The sequence below is a fragment of the Protopterus annectens genome, chromosome 3.part1 (genome assembly GCF_019279795.1).
Source record: "Protopterus annectens isolate FY-2018-M chromosome 3.part1, PAN1.0, whole genome shotgun sequence".
Classification (NCBI taxonomy): Eukaryota; Metazoa; Chordata; order Ceratodontiformes; family Protopteridae; genus Protopterus; species Protopterus annectens.
In genome coordinates, this window is record NC_056732.1 from 26,598,671 (window position 1) to 26,617,950 (window position 19,280).

General features: G+C 40.5%; 1 protein-coding gene across 1 annotated transcript in view; it reads right to left on the minus strand.

The window, feature by feature from the left end:
• The window catches only part of LAMA1 (laminin subunit alpha 1), a 3,417,884-nt gene that overhangs the window by 2,604,573 nt on the left and 794,031 nt on the right, over nucleotides 1–19,280 (minus strand). Inside the window, exon 14 of the mRNA XM_044066516.1 lies at nucleotides 16,606–16,786. Coding sequence (XP_043922451.1) covers nucleotides 16,606–16,786 — 181 coding nt within the window. The remainder of the gene's footprint in view (nucleotides 1–16,605; nucleotides 16,787–19,280) is intronic.

Below are 19,280 nucleotides of genomic sequence, written 5' to 3' on the forward strand. Positions count from 1 at the left end.
TCAATGGATTCTTCTTCTGGGGAGCCATATCTCAGGGGGGGAGGCAGCTGAGAGGTATATGAAAGGAATTCTTCAGAAGAATCAGAGAATTCCTCCTCTTCCCCTCAGAGACGGATCTGACGTCTGAGGCCTAGGGCTCAGTATAGGAGGAAGGATAGTGGATGTCCATGGAATGGTAGGCTGTAAGCCCATAAAAGCATTAAACAGGCTTTGACTGAAGGCCTGTCAATCTGGGGTACTTTCAGAAGCAGGTGACACGTTTCTTTTTTCCTTCAATTTGAGAGACTCAGCGGGCGTCTGAATGGAGGAAGGCCTAGAATCGGGTGACTGTAAGGAAACGGAGGGATACAACAGTCCTATCAAAATCACTGGTCTCCCCTGGTGTTGGCAACTGATGTCGGAAAAGCCTCTGTGAACGCGCCCTCAGTGCGGGATTGTGCGGCTCCTGTGAAGGTACCCGCTGTATCTGAAGCAGCGGAGACCAAGTCTTCAACCAGGCCAACGTCAGCCACAAGCTGAGGGTCGGACAAAAGAGGGGCAGTGGTAGTCGAAGGCCTGACGGTCTTGGCCTCCTTTTTCAGCAGTTCGGCAGCTAAGTCAGCTGAACCCTCCATAACTAAGGCTAACTGTTTGAGATGTGGGTTTTCTAGGTATAGATTGAGCATGTGCAGATGGAAGTGGAGAGTTTTTGGCACAAACGCCTGGCAGATTGTGCAGGCCTTGTAGTCGTGTGACCTACTTTAACAAAAAAAGACAATGATCATGGGTGTCCTTGTGAGGTATCTGACAGCAGTACTTACACTTGTCCTTTCTGGATGACATGACCAAGTACTAGAATAAGGTAAATGACTGAAAAAGGTTCCCCAATGAGGCACTTATCTGATTTTCTTCTGAATCCGAAGGCCGGGATGGCAGGAACACCAGACGTTCGACTGGCAGCTGAGAAGTTCTCAGGGCTGATGCATGCAGATGTCACTTTTATGGCCCACGTTCTGCTACAGTGACTGAAATCTTTTGTATACTGGCTGGACGTTCTCTTGCATTTCACCATGAGGTGTCAGGAATCCAATGGCAACATTAAACTGCCTACATACCACCCCTTAACTACAACATAACATGCAATAATGTTGAAAACTGACTAGCTGCTTCACTTCTAAGCTGTAGTTACTTCTGAACCATGATGTTTAAATTACTCAAATTAATAATCCACAGGTAGCCAAACTATGACAATAATAACACACCCCAGCATGTGTTTTCCTGCAAACCCCAAGCCAAGGTTGCTGATCATACACAGACTCTTGTGAAACAACCCAAGTGTTTTCCCAGTCCAAAACACTGCTGTCCATTCAAACACTGAAAACAAAAAATATAGCGCAACAGATCAACAAATAAGTTTTAAAGCACTCAAAAATGCACAAAATAAAACCCACAAAATTTAAACTCAAGTTAATAAAAATACTGCAAAAACGTTACACAAACCAATACTAAAAAATGTACCCACCCGCCCAAAAAGTACAGATCTGTTACAAGCTCACCATAACTGTAGACATCAGGAGAATATTCACTGCTGCAATAGTGATAACACCTGGGTCTTCCACAGCACAAGCTCAATGTCCAGCCTAATTTCCAGAGCTTTTCTCCCCTCCCCCTCCTGGAGGGCAGCACATCTATTGTATAAGAAAGTCTGTCTGTCTGCACCATCTTTAGTTCTTTCTTGCCCCTGTCAGTGCCAGTGGTCTGGGTTGAGACCAAAAAGTGAAACTTTCAGATGGATTATGCTCCCAAGAATGACAGCCCAACCAAAAGGACCCCATAAAGTTCCCTCACTAGACACTAGGCCTTGTAGGGGGCAAAAGAAAGTAAAGGTAAGAAGATATGCTGCTGGGTACCTATCTCAGCACCAGAATGGCTCCAGGAAGGGAAGCAAAGGGTCAGAGGGTGGGAAACACTACTGCAACAGTGAACATATCTACAAAGTACAGCTGTGTCCCTCTTACCATAACTGTAGATCAATGTTGCAGTACTGATTCTTGGTTCTTCCTGCTATGAAGAAGCCTGCGACCAGCCCAACTGTCAACATCATCTTCGCTCTTTCTAAGCAGTAAACAAGCAGTCTGAAGCCTGAGGACAGCACGACCTCCCCAGTTCTCTTAACTTGAGAAAAGTCATAGGAGGCAAACAAAGGATGATGGAGATAAGAGGACTATGCTGAGAACTCCTCTGCCCATTGCATTCAGCAAAGGTAAGAACAGCGGTCAATAGCCAGAGGGGCTGAGGGGGGTCAGATTATATACTATAACACTGACCTACTGCAACATCTACAATTACCATAGGTGTGACAACTATACTATGTTCTACATAGTCAGTGTAGCAGTACTGATCCTTGGCAGGGCTCCCAAAGCTAACTAATGGGTGGCGGCTCATCTGAATGACACCAAGCAAACAAGGTTTTCTAGGATGGTAGTAGTGAAACCTGCTCTAGTCCTGGAGACATTGCCTAGGTCATAGTGTTTTGTGAAGGTGTGCAGTGAGTTCCACATGGCTGCCTCTAAGATGTCCTGGGTATGGAATCCTTTGAAGAAAGCGGACTCCCCAGTGTCTGGTAGTGTGGGCTTTAAAATGCCCAAATAGAATTTTTTTGATGGTGGAAGTAGCAGAACTTAATTCAGTTGGCTATCCTTTTGGAAATGGTTTGCTAGCGAAAACCACCAGTAATTGCTCTGCTCTTTTTTGAGTTTTTTGTTCTGTCTAGGTAGTACCTGATTTACCTGTGCACATCCAAGGAATGAAGGACTTGCTCTGCCCTCTTCTGTGGATTTGGGAAAAAGGCAGGTGGACAGCTTGGTTTAGGGTAAGTTCTGATACCACCTTAGGCATAAAACATGAGTTTGCTGTAAGGGTTACCACTATCTCTGTGAAAGACAGTGAAAGATTCTTTGTACATGAGGGCTTGTAGCTCTGAGACCCTCCTTGCTGATGTGACAGCTATAAGGAAATTGGTCTTCCAAGTGAGCATCTTTAGAGAGGCAGTAGCAGCAGGTTCAAAAGGAGGCAAAGTGAGTTTCTGAAGCACATAATTTAGATTCCAGGCAGGAATTCTGGGTGTCTAAATTGAATCACTCCTTTCAGAAAAAATCTTTCCTGGGAGGGTGTAAGAAGATAGATGTAATACTGTGTAGACATACTAATATGGCAGAAACATGTACTTTAAAACTGGAGTACGAAAGTCCTTGTCTAAACAGGACTGACAGGTACTGCAAAACTGAGCTGATGTCTACCTGAAAAAGGCTGGTGTTCTTGCTATGACACCAGATGGGAAATCTCTTACATTTTGCTATGTATAATTTCCTTTCCTCCTTTGGAATGGAAACCACATCCTAAGGATAGGAGACATTCCTTGGTGTCAAAAGCCAGTCTTCCAGGGTGCTAACTTGAGTGTGGCTAGGTGTGGATGGAATACAGATCCCTTGGCTTGATAGAGGACATCTACTTCCTACAGTAAGATGTGGAATCTCCCCTCGCTGAGGGTCAACAGAAGACAGAACCAGTGTTGCCTTGGCCAGAAGGGGGCCACTGGGATCATGATGGGTCTGTCCACCAGGACTTTTTTCAGTAACCTTGGGATCAGATGTCAGATGAGAGGGTTGGAATGCATACATAAACAAGTTTGCCCTTATGAAAGAGTAAGCATATATTTTTCAAGTCCATGTCTGTTGAGTTCTGGAGCGGAACTTTTGTCCTTGTGTGTTCTGGTGAGAGATGAACAGGTCTACTGAGGGGACACTCCCCATTGAAGACTTTAGGGCCAGGAACACCTCTCGCTTCAGCATCCATTAACTGGGTCTATAAAATCTCTGCTTAGAAAATCTGTCAGGATATTGCTCCCAGGAATACAAGCTGCTATGAGAGTCAGTCCTAGTTCTTAAGCCAACATCCGAATCTTTCTCATGAGGCTGCACATAGGGTAGAACAGGGTACTCCTTTGTTTGTTTATATACCACATCAGTGTGGTGTTGTCTGTCCAAATCTGCAAGGTCCCTGGGCTTAAATTCTATTGAAAAGGCTTTATGGCCAGGTAGATTGCAGTTTTCTGTGCTATGGTGTCCAGATGGCCTGCACTTTCAGGGAACCTAAGTGGGCATCCCAAGCTATGTCTGAACTGCTTGTGGTGATAGTCTTGTCTGTTTCTAGTAAAGAGACATTTTCCCTTGGGTTCTGCAGTGTGGTGTTCTTCCACCATAGCAGCTCCTTCTTTAAGCAAGGAAAGAGAGAGACAATAGGGCATCCGGGTGTTGAGAATGCTGTTCCCAAGTAGTTTTTAGGAATTACTACAGTTTTCTCATTTGTAACCTTGGAGGTGGAATCGATGCAATGCAGAATGACATGCAAACCAGAATCCTCAGAAATTCCCTTGCTGAGATGTGTTGTTTTTGTAAAAAGGCTGGTCAGATGATTAGTCAGGAAGGAGATCTTATTCTGGGGAACAAAGGCTTTCTGTTCTGTTGGGGGTGAATATCTGATGGCTCCCAGAGAGAGGATCCTTATTTGGGGTAGAGTTTGTGACTTTTGAAGACTTAAGGTGAGAACTACCTTCTGAAAGCAGTCTGCAGTTATTTTAAGGTGTCTAGGGTCTCTGCAGTGGATTTTCCTTGAATGAGACAGTTGTCCAAGCAGGGGTAAATATGAACTCCCAGAGTTCTGCAATGTGCGAATAGAGGAGCTCAGCATTTTGTGAGTATTATGGGAGCAGTGAACAGCCAAAATGGTAAAGCACAGAACTGGAAGTGAAAGCTTGTTGCTACAAATCTTAGGTATTTTCAATGACTGTCTGCTATGGGGACATAAAGGTAAGAAGCTTTTAGGTCTAGAGTGACCATGAGGACATCTTGGATGAGCATGGGACGTCATTTTTGTAAAATATGCATTTTGAACTTTAGGATGCTAAGAAATCTGTTTAGTTTTGACAGGTCTAAGATGGGACTCTGTGCCCTCCTTTCTTGGAACTAGAAACATCAATGAGTAGAAGGCCTAGAACTGGAGGAACAGGCTGAATGAATTCTTGGTGAATAGTTCCCCAAGCTTAGGTGGTAAGAGGCTTTCCTGTTCTTTTGGTGATCTTGGAATGCCCAAGAAGGGTGGGATTTCTTTGAACTGGTTGTAGTACCCACTTTCTATTATGATGAGGACCCATTGGTCCCTTGTGATGGTTATGTATTGTTTTAGGAAGGAAGAGAGTTTTCCAGCCAGACATTTGGAAGACATGACGTTTAGGTGTAGGGGAGGCTGGGGTTGAACATACTCACAGCTAGTCTCTGTGCTGTGTGGTCTCTTTGGAGCTACCCGTTTTGTGCAACTGTTCTGGTTGCCACCTCCTGAACTGCTTGGGTCTCTAGCCACAGGGAAGTCTCCCTTTGCCTTGTCAAGGGAAAAGGCCAAGGCTTTCAGAGTTAATTCACTATGCCTTGGTAATGGAGACAGATAAAATTCCTTCACAGTTTTTATTTGCTTTCCTTTCTTATCCAGATTCTCGAAAACCTGTTTAGGTGGAGGTTTGAAAAGGAATTCTTTGTGTAACAGAGCATCTTATAATTCAGCCTTGACCTGATCTGACAGGGAATGGATCCTAAGCCATGCATGTCTAAAGATGACAGAACCTGTGGCAGCTGCTCTGCAAAATGCATCTAAGGCATTACAGCCACACTTTAGGGAGTGTCTGGAGCCTTTTAAAGCTTCTAGTGCTGTCTACTGAATCCCCTTTGGTAAGGTTCTGTCCACAACAAAGGTCACTTTAGCTATAATTTTGTCTTGGAGAAATTCAAGATACTTTAGCATACAGAACTGGGAATTTAATGCTGTCATTCTAAGGGTGTCAGTGGTATAAGACTTCTTACCATATCTGTCAAACAGTCCGTGTCCCCTATCACTAGGCAAGGGATGTCTGGTTGGTCCCTTAGATACAATTTTTGTGGATTCAGTAGAGACTACTGAAGGGTTAGTCTTTGGATTTTTTTACAGGTGCTTGTGAGACTCAAACACTCTGTAAAATCTGTCTGGTTTCCTAGTAGCAGGTGGTAAAGAATCAGGATGTAAAGCATTGTCTTCAAAGACATCATCCAATAGTAAGTGCACAGCAGGGATGACCAGTGGCCCAGGAGAAGGCAAACTTGGCAGTTCCCTGTAATGGGTCTGAGTTTTGACAAAATGCTTGCTTGCCCAGCTGAAAGCCTCCTTCATTCTATGAAGGGTATCCGTGAAAGAAAGGTCCTGTGGGGAGGTGGACGGTGGAAAAGAGGGTGTAAGAGTCTGAATCTGGGTAAGTTTGTGGGGGCAAATGTCCAGCAAATTCCTCATCTTCAGCACTTCAGGAATCTTCATCTTCTGGAAAGACTGCCTCCCTGCGGAGGGGGAAGATTCAGTAGCAAAAGTAGGAGAGGGCTCTCTGGCTCTCATGAAGGCCACAAATTCCTTAGCTATTTTTAAAGAGGTCTGCAAAGAAGGGGTTAGAGGAAAGGGGTGAAAGAAAAGAGGTGATTCTCTTTTGTTTGGATATCTGATTAATAGGGGGAGGGTCCTGAAGTTGCGATTGTCTGACCATGACTTTTGGTTAAGTTTTCGTTAGTCGAGGTAGACAGGATGTCTACCTCGAGACCCACAACTCAGAGGTCAGAAGCTGAAGCCTGCTGATTGACCCCAATCCTGACCAGTGCGGTAACACCTGTAGGCAGGCCATTAACTATGGCAGCCTCCAGAGGAACCGCTCCAGAGTTTGGGCCTAGGAGTCTCTGGTCCAGGGGGCTGTACCACACCTGGGTCATTGGTCGACTTATAGATTAGAGTCAAAGCTTTCTCAGTAACATCAGGTTCCTTGTACTTTCTGTTTCACTAGAATGGTGCTCGCCAACCCTGAAGTTTGCGGAAGCCATGTGGTAGGAGTGGAGTGTGATGCCACTTAGGAAACTAAACAGGAACACTCCATATACGCAGTTAATAACTCATCCCTACATTTAAGGGTTTTTACACAAAATTTTGCCCAGTCAGGACAATTAGAGATGTCGTGCTGAGGTCCCAGTTAGAACAGACAAAACAAGTGAAAATCTTCATGCAGGATTTGCTTCCCACACTTCAAGAAACTGTTAACTTTTTTTGAACGTTAAATTAATTAACAGAGCAATTTCCCTAATGGGCCACTTATCTGATTGGAAGAAGAGGCTCTCTAGAAAAAAACGAGTTAAGTGACGGACTGCTCGAATTCTGTACACATCTGAAATGCTTCAGATTGCATTGCTAGAAAGAACTGAAGATGGTGCAGACAGACACTCTTCTTAAAACCTGACATCCAGATGTCGGTTGTCAGACATCTTTTGGCTAGGGATGATGCAAAGACTCTGGAAATTGGGTTGGTAACAGGCTTTTGCATGGCAGGAAGACCCAAGAATCAGTACTGCAACACTGACTATGAAGAATATCCACTGGAAACAAAATATGGCACAAGACAATCACCAACACAAAAGAATACCACTTCAACATTAATCAGTATTCAGCAGCATGCAACTATATACCTAATGCCTACATTAAACAGAAATCATAATCGAAGAGTGGCACTGAAGACACTATGCTGTTAAAACAATGCTACACCAGGTTGAATATGCTGATCAGCATACAAGCACACAAGCAGAACAGGACTGATAACCAGAGAAGATAAAGAACTCCACAGCCAATTAATATATGTTCTAGCCTAACCAAAGCAAGGCACATCATGGAAAATGCATCCAAGTACTTTATGGTAAATTGTAAACAAGACCATGAATATGCCACTCATCCAAGTACTTAAGCACAACCTACTCACCCTTATCTAACTGCAGCTACACACACCATAAAGCATAAAAATAAGGCATCTACTAAACCACACTTCAAACAAGCTTCAACTGCATAAACAGCTCACAGCATGTCTGACTGAATGAGATTCAGCATTTTTGTTTAACTTCAGTGTATGTTCACATGCAATATTGTTACACTAGTCTAAAAAGATTTCAAATCCACAAAAACTTACACATAAAAATTATAAACCACTTGGCTTAAGTCTTTTCCCAGTCAAAACCACATAACATTTTATCTGAATACTGCACCTATAGTTTTTTTTAAGGCAAACAGACAACTGCTACAATTACAAACCATGCAAGTGACATGAACCAAGAAATAAAACAATACAACATACAGTACTCTTTTTTTGCAAACATTCATTATGGTGTTTTTTCAATGACACTGCTGATAAAGATGAGAGAAGGTGGCAAAAACACTGACCATGCACTTCAGAATGCAGAATAACATTCTAGAGGATCTACAGGCTGACTTTTGTTGATGTTTTGAACACATTTCATGCACTTCAGGAGCAGAATAACATTCTAGGGGATCTACAGGCTGACTTTTGTTAATCTGTTATGAACACATTTCATGCACTTCAGGAGCAAAATATCATTCTAGGGGATCTACAGGCTGACTTTTGTTAATGTTTTGAACACATTTCATGCACTTCAGAATGCAGAATAACATTCTAGGGGATCTACAGGCTGACTTTTGTTAATGTTATGAACACATTTCATGCACTTCAGGAGCAGAATAACATTCTAGAGGATCTACAGGCTGACTTTTGTTAATGTTATGAACACATTTCATGCACTTCAGGAGCAGAATAACATTCTAGGGGATCTACAGGCTGACTTTTGTTAATGTTTTGAACACATTTCATGCACTTCAGGAGCAGAATAACATTCTAGGGGATCTACAGGCTGACTTTTGTTAATCTGTTATGAACACATTTCATGCACTTCAGGAGCAAAATATCATTCTAGGGGATCTACAGGCTGACTTTTGTTAATGTTTTGAACACATTTCATGCACTTCAGGAGCAGAATAACATTCTAGAGGATCTACAGGCTGACTTTTATTAATGTTATGAACACATTTCATGCACTTCAAAATGCAGAGTAACATTCTAGAGGATCTACAGGCTGACTTTTGTTAATGTTATGAACACATTTCATGCACTTCAGGAGCAGAATAACATTCTAAAGGATCTACAGGCTGACTTTTGTTAATGTTATGAACACATTTCATGCACTTCAGGAGCAGAATAACATTCTAGGGGATCTACAGGCTGACTTTTGTTAATCTGTTATGAACACATTTCATGCACTTCAGGAGCAGAATAACATTCTAGAGGATCTACAGGCTGACTTTTGTTAATGTTTTGAACACATTTCATGCACTTCAGGAGCAGAATAACATTCTAGAGGATCTACAGGCTGACTTTTGTTAATCTGTTATGAACACATTTCATGCACTTCAGGAGCAGAATAACATTCTAGAGGATCTACAGGCTGACTTTTGTTAATGTTATGAACACATTTCATGCACTTCAGGAGCAGAATAACATTCTAGGGGATCTACAGGCTGACTTTTGTTAATGTTATGAACACATTTCATGCACTTCAGGAGCAGAATAACATTCTAGAGGATCTACAGGCTGACTTTTGTTAATCTGTTATGAACACATTTCATGCACTTCAGGAGCAGAATAACATTCTAGAGGATCTACAGGCTGACTTTTGTTAATGTTTTGAACACATTTCATGCACTTCAGGAGCAGAATAACATTCTAGGGGATCTACAGGCTGACTTTTGTTAATCTGTTATGAACACATTTCATGCACTTCAGGAGCAGAATAACATTCTAGAGGATCTACAGGCTGACATTTTTTAATGTTATGAACACATTTCATGCATTTTGCAGGAGCAGAATAACATTCTAGGGGATCTACAGGCTGACTTTTGTTAATGTTATGAACACATTTCATGCACTTCAGGAGCAGAATAACATTCTAGGGGATCTACAGGCTGACTTTTGTTAATCTGTTATGAACACATTTCATGCAGTTCAGGAGCAGAATAACATTCTAGAGGATCTACAGGCTGACTTTTGTTAATGTTATGAACACATTTCATGCACTTCAGGAGCAGAATAACATTCTAGGGGATCTACAGGCTGACTTTTGTTAATCTGTTATGAACACATTTCATGCACTTCAGGAGCAGAATAACATTCTAGAGGATCTACAGGCTGACTTTTGTTAATCTGTTATGAACACATTTCATGCACTTCAGGAGCAGAATAACATTCTAGAGGATCTACAGGCTGACTTTTGTTAATGTTATGAACACATTTCATGCACTTCAGGAGCAGAATAACATTCTAGAGGATCTACAGGCTGACTTTTGTTAATGTTATGAACACATTTCATGCACTTCAGGAGCAGAATAACATTCTAGAGGATCTACAGGCTGACTTTTGTTAATGTTATGAACACATTTCATGCACTTCAGGAGCAGAGTAACATTCTAGGGGATCTACAGGCTGACTTTTGTTAATGTTATGAACACATTTCATGCACTTCAGGAGCAGAATAACATTCTAGTGGATCTACAGGCTGACTTTTGTTAATCTGTTATGAACACATTTCACATCATATCAGACTATGCAGTAAAAGGCTTTAATATTTATTACAGTTTATCAACCCAAGTCTAATTTTGAAGAACATCTTTAAATTCGTCCTTGAAGTGAGAGGAAGCAAACCTCGAACATGGCAGAACATGCTGTTTGTGCAGTTATGTACCTAGCATTTCCTATACTAAAACCATGAAGTGTTTAAGCCATCACAAAGTTTATGGAACAGTAAGACCAAAAAAAGATCATAACAGAATGCGTCCTATCACCCTCTCAGTATACCAGGAACATATTAATTTATAAAGATGTAGAAAAGTCAAAAACACACCAGCTGTTCACGGTAGAGGTGGTTCCAAAACTTTAATAAAATAGTAAAAAATAAACAGGTAAGCACTTTCGCATGTAGCTTCTTCAGACCTATTATCAAAGTAAAAACTCTAACCAGCTTTTAAACACCTTGAAACAGTTTCATCCAATCAACTGAAAAAGCATTAAACGTTGCTAAGCAACATGATTGCATTGAAAATGCCAGTTAAATAAACCAACTATGTCTGCTTACATTCATATTCCTAAAAACAACTAAATATTATAATGACTACAAAAATGCACATGCAATTAAATTAAATACTCATATCACCTATTACCTAATAATTCATAAAAACATTTAATCTATTTCATAAACTCAATAAATAAGAAAATGTACATATTAAAATTGCATAACTGCTCAACTAGTGCATGTTGATTTAAAAACAATCCATCTACCCTCTCTCCTTTTTGTCAGCCACTTTTTTAGGGGTCTTGCTCTCAGTGCGGGTTGTATCGAAACATGTTCATTAAGGCCAGGGGAATAATGTGCCCCTAGTCTAAAAATCCATTTCATCTCAGCATGATATGTCTTATTAACTATATCCCCCATCCTAACATCTTGATTCAAAACTTCAAATACTAAAAACTTGAAATTGTGTCCCTCAGCAGATGTATTCATGTGTTTAGCTATTGCACTATAGCTCATCCCTTTACGTACACAATACAAATGGTCACGTATCCTCTCCCTTAGGCACCTATTCGTCTTACCAACATAAAAACTGGAATAGGCTGTGCACTGTGCTAGATAAACAAGATTTTTAGTGTTACAGTCAGCTTCAAGAAAATGTGTAAATATTTTGTTGCAAGTGGGATGTGTGAATGTCCTAGACTCATCTATACAATTGCAAAATGAACAATTATTGCATTTGACAGTACATGAAGAACTTGTTGTCTCATTGGATATTCTGAGAAAAACATAGTCTCTGGCGTAAAGATTTCTTATTTTTGTATCCAAATCTTGGCCTGTCAACCACTACCTCGACAATATCTGCATTGGTTACTAAAATAGGCCAATGCCTATAGATGATCTCCCTGATGTCCCTTTCATCACTCGAAAAAGCTAGGCTAAAAAAGGGGGGGCGTATTATCAACACTGTCAGTTGTGGATGTTAACATTCTATGTTGTAAAAAATATGGTTTGCTTCTACTGTGCCTCCACATTCTGACCTTGTTTTGTGTGTGATGTATCTCCTCCTCATGGTAGCCTCTGGATCTGAAGTCAGCATCTATCTGATTCAACCCTCTTTCAAAACTGTAATCATTACTGTGTAGGTGACTAACCCTAAGGTTCTGACCTTCCAAAATGTTAAGAAACATGTGACCCGGATGCATGCTGTTGCGGTGCACGTATGTGGATCGATAGCATTCTTTTCTAAATAGTCCATAGCTACGCCTGAGGTCTGTAAGTAATAAATCTCATTGAATGTGAATGCATTATTTTCTAACACCATTTTCATAAATAAACATAGAAAATCAATGTGCCTAGAGTCATACGTGCTCTTACTTAATAGTGCCCTTTTGACCATCTGAATACCTTCGCAATTTGGTATACTGGTAAAAAGAGATGTCACATACATAGTAACAAACAACTTACTTCCGTATTCACATTCTCATCAACAAAGGTACGTAATTCCTGCAAAAAGTGTTTGCTGTCAGTCAACACCGACTTGCACACAGATAAAACAGGTTTAAATTTTTTGTCTAAATAGACGGAAATAGGTTCGGTGGTCCATCCGCTCCCTGCCACCTTTGTCAGCTGGTCTGATAGTTATATTACTGTCACTCTGCAAACTGTGCATCACTTGGTTTTCATGTCTAGATAAATTAACAAAACCCTTCCTTCTTTTTCCATTATTCAGCAGCTCATATATATCTTTTTCACACATTTTTATAAATGTTTCAATGGTAGGATGTTGTTGAGGTACATAGCTACTACGTTTGTCTGTAGGGCAATGGTAAATTGGGAAAAACCTTTGTCTGTGCTCCTTCCATTTCTTTCCTACGTACCACAGGTTCTTCATTGTGCATTCTGTTTGCCTCACTCAAAGTTCCTGTAACTTGCACGTTCTGTATTGAGGCATTAGATAACCCCACTGTTGCCAGTTCCTTTTTGCTGCTACTAGAGGCTATAACAGTCATGTTTGATGTAGGCACCTGACTCAGAACGTTAGATGTGTCAGGGCTGTTCTTATTAGAATTAACCCTTCTCCTTTGTACATACTGTTCATGTCGATTTTGGGCAGGGTTCAAACGTTCATTCATGTTTGTATCATTCCTTTCTCTTGGCCATGTAAACACATTATTGTTCGTGAAATCATTAGTGTCACGTTGTATTTTTTTCTTCTTCTGAACAACCAATTTACGTAGGAAAGAAATGGAAGGAGCACAGACACAGGTTTTTCACAATTTACCATTGCCCTACAGACAAAACAGGAAACGATCGGTAGAAGGTTTGAACAACCGTCCCAAGAGCAAACGGAGGTTTACAGGGTCAGAACTGGGCATGAACACACTAACATCGATGTGGAAACAGGATTAAGTGATTTAGTTTGGAATATTTTGAGCAGAGTATTGACTGACATGGAATTGCAGGTACTTAAGGGTTTGTCTTTTATCCCTGCTCAGTGTGCTGACTTGTCGGAGACATTAACTGATTTGAGACTGTATATGCATAATGTCTCACTGAAACTTGTTTTTCATGATACTTATGAGCATGATAATTCTAGAGTTAATTATATTTTTTAAAAAACCTAGTAACTGTGTACTCCAACAACATCCTACCATTGAAACATTTATAAAAATGTGTGAAAAAGATATATATGAGCTGCTGAATAATGGAAAAAGAAGGAAGGGTTTTGTTAATTTATCTAGACATAAAAACCAAGCGATGCACAGTTTGCAGAATGACAGTAATATAACTATCAGACCAGCTGACAAAGATGGTCAAATAGTTGTGATGGACAGATGTTTCTATGTGGACAGTATGAACCAGATGCTTTCAGATACTAATACCTATAGGGTGATAGACAAAGATGAAATTCTGAAAATTAGTGAGTATGTCATCAGCTCACTTAGGGATTGTTTAGAGAATTCACTTGTAATGATGAAGCTTTTTAATTATTTTTTGGTCGAGTACCCAAAAATACCCATTCTGAACGGTTTGCCCAAAGTGCACAAGGATGCGTTACACCCTCCCTTTAGACCGATCGTCGCAGGGAGTGGGTGGACCACCGAACCCATTTCCGTCTATTTAGACAAAAAATTTAAACCTGTTTTATCTGAGTGCAAGTCGGTGTTGACTGACAGCAAACACTTTTTGCAAGAATTACGTACCTTTGTTGATGAGAATGTGAATACGGAAGTAGGTTTGTTTGTTACTATGGATGTGACATCTCTTTTTACCAGTATACCAAATTACGAAGGTATTCAGATGGTCAAAAGAGCACTATTAAGTAAGAGCATGTATGACTCTAGGCACATTGATTTTCTATGTTTATTGATGAAAATGGTGTTAGAAAATAATGCATTCACATTCAATGAGATTTATTACTTACAGACCTCAGGCGTAGCTATGGCCACCTCGTGTGCCAATAGCTATGCCAATTTGGTTATGTCCACATGGGAGAAGGATGTGATGTATGTGTCTGAACTCTATCGAGCTTATGTGCCCTTCTACAGACGTTTTGTGGACGACCTTTTCATGTTTAGGAGAGGGGAGTTGACAACTATACTAGTTTGTTCATATGTTGAACACAAGCATAAATTTTTTGAAATTCACATTCAAACAGTCGAATGTGAAGACTGAATTCTTGGATGTTCTGCTAGTGAAGGATGCAACTAATAATATTGAGACTAGACTATTTAGAAAAGAATGCTATCGACCCACATACGTGCACCACAACAGCATGCATCCGGGTAACATGTTTCGTAACATTTTGGAAGGTCAGAACCTTATTGTTAGTTGCCTACACAGTAATGATTACAAGTTTGAAAGAGGGTTGAATCAGATAGATGCTGACTTCAGATCCAGAGGCTACCATGAGGAGGAGATACATCACACACAAAACAAGGTCAGAATGTGGAGGCACAGTAGAGGCAAACCATATTTTTTACAACATAGAATGTTAACATCCGCAACTGACAGTGTTGATAATACGCCCCCCTTTTTTAGCCTAGCTTTTTCGAGTGATGAAAGGGACATCAGGGAGATCATCTATAGGCATTGGCCTATTTTAGGAACCAGTGCAGATATTGCCGGGGTAGTGGGTGATAGGCCAAGATTTGGATACAAAAATAAGAAATCTTTACGCCAGAGACTATGTTTTTCTCAGAATATCCACAGCATGAGCAATGAGACAACAAGTTCTTCATGTACTGTCAAATGCAATAATTGTTCATTTTGCAATTGTATAGAGGAGTCTAGGACATTCACACATCCCACTTGCAACAAAATATTTACACGTTTTCCTGAAGCAGACTGTAACACTAAAAATCTTGTTTATCTAGCACAGTGCACAGCCTGTTCCAGTTTTTATGTTGGTAAGACGAATAGCGAAGGGAGAGGATACGTGACCATTTGTATTGTGCACGTAAAGGGATGAGCTACAGTGCAATAGCTAAACACATGAATACATCCGCTGAGGGACACAATTTCAAGTTTTTAGCATTTGAAGTTTTGAATCAAGATGTTAGGATGGGGGATATAGTTAATAAGACATATCATGCTGAGATGAAATGGATTTTTAGACTAGGGGCACATTATTCCCCTGGCCTTAATGAACATGTTTCGATACAACCCGCACTGAGAGCAAGACCCCTAAAAAAGAGGCTGACAAAGAGGAGATAGGGTAGATGGATTGTTTTTAAATCAACATGCACTAGTTGAGCAGTTATGCAATTTTAATATGTACATTTTCTTATTTATTGAGTTTATGAAATAGATTAAATGTTTTTATGAATTATTAGGTAATAGGTGATATGAGTATTTAATTTAATTGAATATGCATTTTTGTATTCATTATAATATTTAGTTGTTTTTAGGAATATGAATGTAAGCAGACTTAATTGGTTTATTTAATTGGCATTTTCAATGCAATCATGTTGCTTAGCAACGTTTAATGCTTTTTCAATTGATTGGATGAAACTGTTACAAGGTGTTTAAAAGCTGGTTAGAGTTTTTACTTTGATAATAGGTCTGAAGAAGCTACATGCGAAAGCGCTTACCTGTTCTTCATTTTTTACTATTTTATTAAAGTTTTGAAATCACCTCTACCGTGAACAACTGGTGTGTTTTTGACTTTTCTACATTGCTGTGTTTTACATACCAGTTGATCTTTTCCCATACATTGTTTTGCTGTTTGGATTTATAATTTATAAAGATGATTTTTAATTCCTAGACTCCAACTTACCATGTTACTACAAGAAACTGTACATCAATAACTTAACTGTTGCAGTCTGTTTATAAAATATTTGTGATTAAAGAGCATACAGTGGTTTCACTCCCTTTCAACAAGTGCTGAATACATAACCCAATAAAATATTTTACTGTGGTCTACATACATGTGTTGTGCCAGATAAGTTTATTGCTACAGACAAATCTGACAAAGTAAAATTACTTCACAAACAGAACTGATCAGCCTTGCAGTCTTTCTGAAAAAACAAAACAAAGAAAGAAAAATCAACAGATAACAATTAGATTCCAACAGTGCACTTAAAACAGTAAATGGCATCAGGCTTACGTGTACAGCCAGTTTCCCCAAAGCCATAGTAACCATGGGCACAGCGACTACATCCCTTTCCAGTGACCCCTGGCACACAGTGACAATAGCCCTCGTCTGTACATTCTTCTGAGACAGAGCCAGCCTTGTTACAGTTACAGGGAATGCAGCCAAATCCAGTGTTCAGTCCATAATGTCCGTGCTGTGGAAAAAAAATGAGAACCTTTAACAATCTTTAAAACCTTAGTACTGCAATTACCGGCACCTCATTTCTAAAACTTTGTGGCATAACATATAACAGTGCACACACAGATTGTACAAGTAAACATCACAGGCGGTACAAAAGTCTGGTCAACCTGAAACCTGCCTCAGTACAAAAAGGTTTAGTAAAAGCAATGAATGCTCCAAGTGGAGGAGAGTGAAGGCAAATAAATGTACATTTTCCATAAAAATGTGTAGACTTTTAACAGGTATGCAATGATAGCTACTATTAACCCAGACAGAGGAGCTGTAGGATGGGAAATAGTCCAAATGAAAGCTAAAAAGCCAAAAGCAGCAAAAACAGAACTAATAAAACTAGAAGCTGATACTGTACATGTCAGTACTATGTAAGGAAATAATCCGCTCTTTATCCACACTGAATAAAACGCAGTCTGCAGGGACAGAATTTGTATTACAAGCTTTAAAACAGGTTCACTAGGTAACAATTCCAAACACAGGAAAGTGGTCAAACACAGGGACATAAAAGTCCATTCCTTACCATAAGTAACAAGCAAGCCACTTCTCTTGGCATGAAGGGATAAAGCTCTGACTACAACCCAGACAACCTTAGTTCAAATGCTAACCAGATACCAGTTGGAGCTGTTGTGATGGAAGACAGAAATTAACTTAATTTCCTTTCGGGTGGAAGAGTGCGCAACATATATCCACGCATGCTGGGACAGACTATGTATCACAAGGAAGTTGTGGTCTACAAGGGCGGGAAGGATCATCTGGTTACACTGCAAGTGTAGGAGTAGACATACATCACAAGCACCCATTGCACATCATCCCTATGGATATGAATGGGTAATTACAGAGAAGGACAGGGCTTACTAGAAAACCCTGATCTCACATGCACATGATGGCAACCTATACCACTTCACTTAACCGCTGCACCAGGGAATGAACAGACCAAAGTGCCCAGGGGAATAAGGAACTGGAAAAGCACTTCACATGGGAACAATGGGAGGAAATATGTATGGCTCCCACGTATGCAACAAAGTCCAGAAGGTTTGGCATTTCTGCTTAGAAGTGTTTGCACAGGTATTTTTATACTCAAGAAGACTTCAAAGAAATTTTCCACGGGTATATAACAAATGTTGGAGGTGTGATGGGGAAGAAAGAGGTAACTGGAACATATGTTTTGTGAGTGTAATGAATTGGCAGGTTTTTAAAAAAATCCCATAAAGAGTTCAATGTCAGAAATAATGGGTTAGCAAATGGCCATAACTACAGAAATTATTCTTGTGAGCTGGGACACAGTATCTTAATTGCCTACACATAACACAGTAAGGCCTTAAGTTTAATTCTGTTAGCAGCCAAAAAAGCAATTACTAGAAAATGGAAATCAAAGTCTAAACCAAACGTATTTCATGTACTGAATATTGTAAACAAGATAAAAAAGTACAGTTGTGTACACTTACCATAAATGTAGATGTTCGAGTGTATTCAATGTTGCAGTCATTACATTTGGGTTATCTGCCTGCAGGTAGCCCTCAGCCGGCCTGATTATCAAAGTCTTGGGTCATGCGTCGGATGCTGTCTCATCTTCCATGACGTCACGTCGTCAGGGGTATAAAGCATGCAGCCGACGCCATTACATCAGTTTTTCTTGCCCCAGATGTCAGGTGCCCCCAAAATGGGAAGCAATGTTATGTAAGGTTACACCTCCAACAAAAAGCAAATACACCAGAAAGCTGAAATACACTAATCAAGGTATAGCCAAGAGAAGTCAGGGGGCTGGAGGGAGGGTAACCAGGACTGCAACAGTGTACACAACTGTACTATGTTCTTCGTGTTTCACTGTTGCAGTCATTACATTTGGGTAGATTCCCAAACTTAAGGAAGGGAGGAGGAAGTTAGAGAGCATTAGGACCAGCTATTAAGCCCTGCAAGACTGCAGTGACAAAACCAGCTCTGGATTTAGAAAAAATAGGCAAGTGGTAATGCTTGGTGAAAGTATGTACAGAGCTCCAGGTAGCAGCTTCTAGGATGTCCCTGGTAGGGACACCTCTGAGAAAGGCTGTAGAGGTAGATGCAGCCATGGTGGAATGTGATCTTATCCCCTGTGGGGCAGGTTTTCCATGTTGCTTATAGCAGAAAAGAATGCAATGGCCTATCCATTTAGAAATGGTTTGCTTTGAGATGGCCTTCCCCTCTGCCCCTGCAGCAAAGGTAACTAGCAGTTTTTCTGAGAGGCTTAGTCCTGTCCAAATAAAATCTTAGTTGTCTGTGCACATCCAAAGTGTGCAGTATTCATTCTCCTTTGTTCTGTGGATTAGGAAAAAAGGTAGGCAAATGAATGGACTGATTAAGGGCCACACTGGATACCACCTTGGGCATAAAAGAAGGACTGGTCCTGAGGGACACCCTGTCAGCATGGAAGATGATGAAGGGCTCCACTGCCATGAGGGCCTGTAGTGCAGACACTCTTC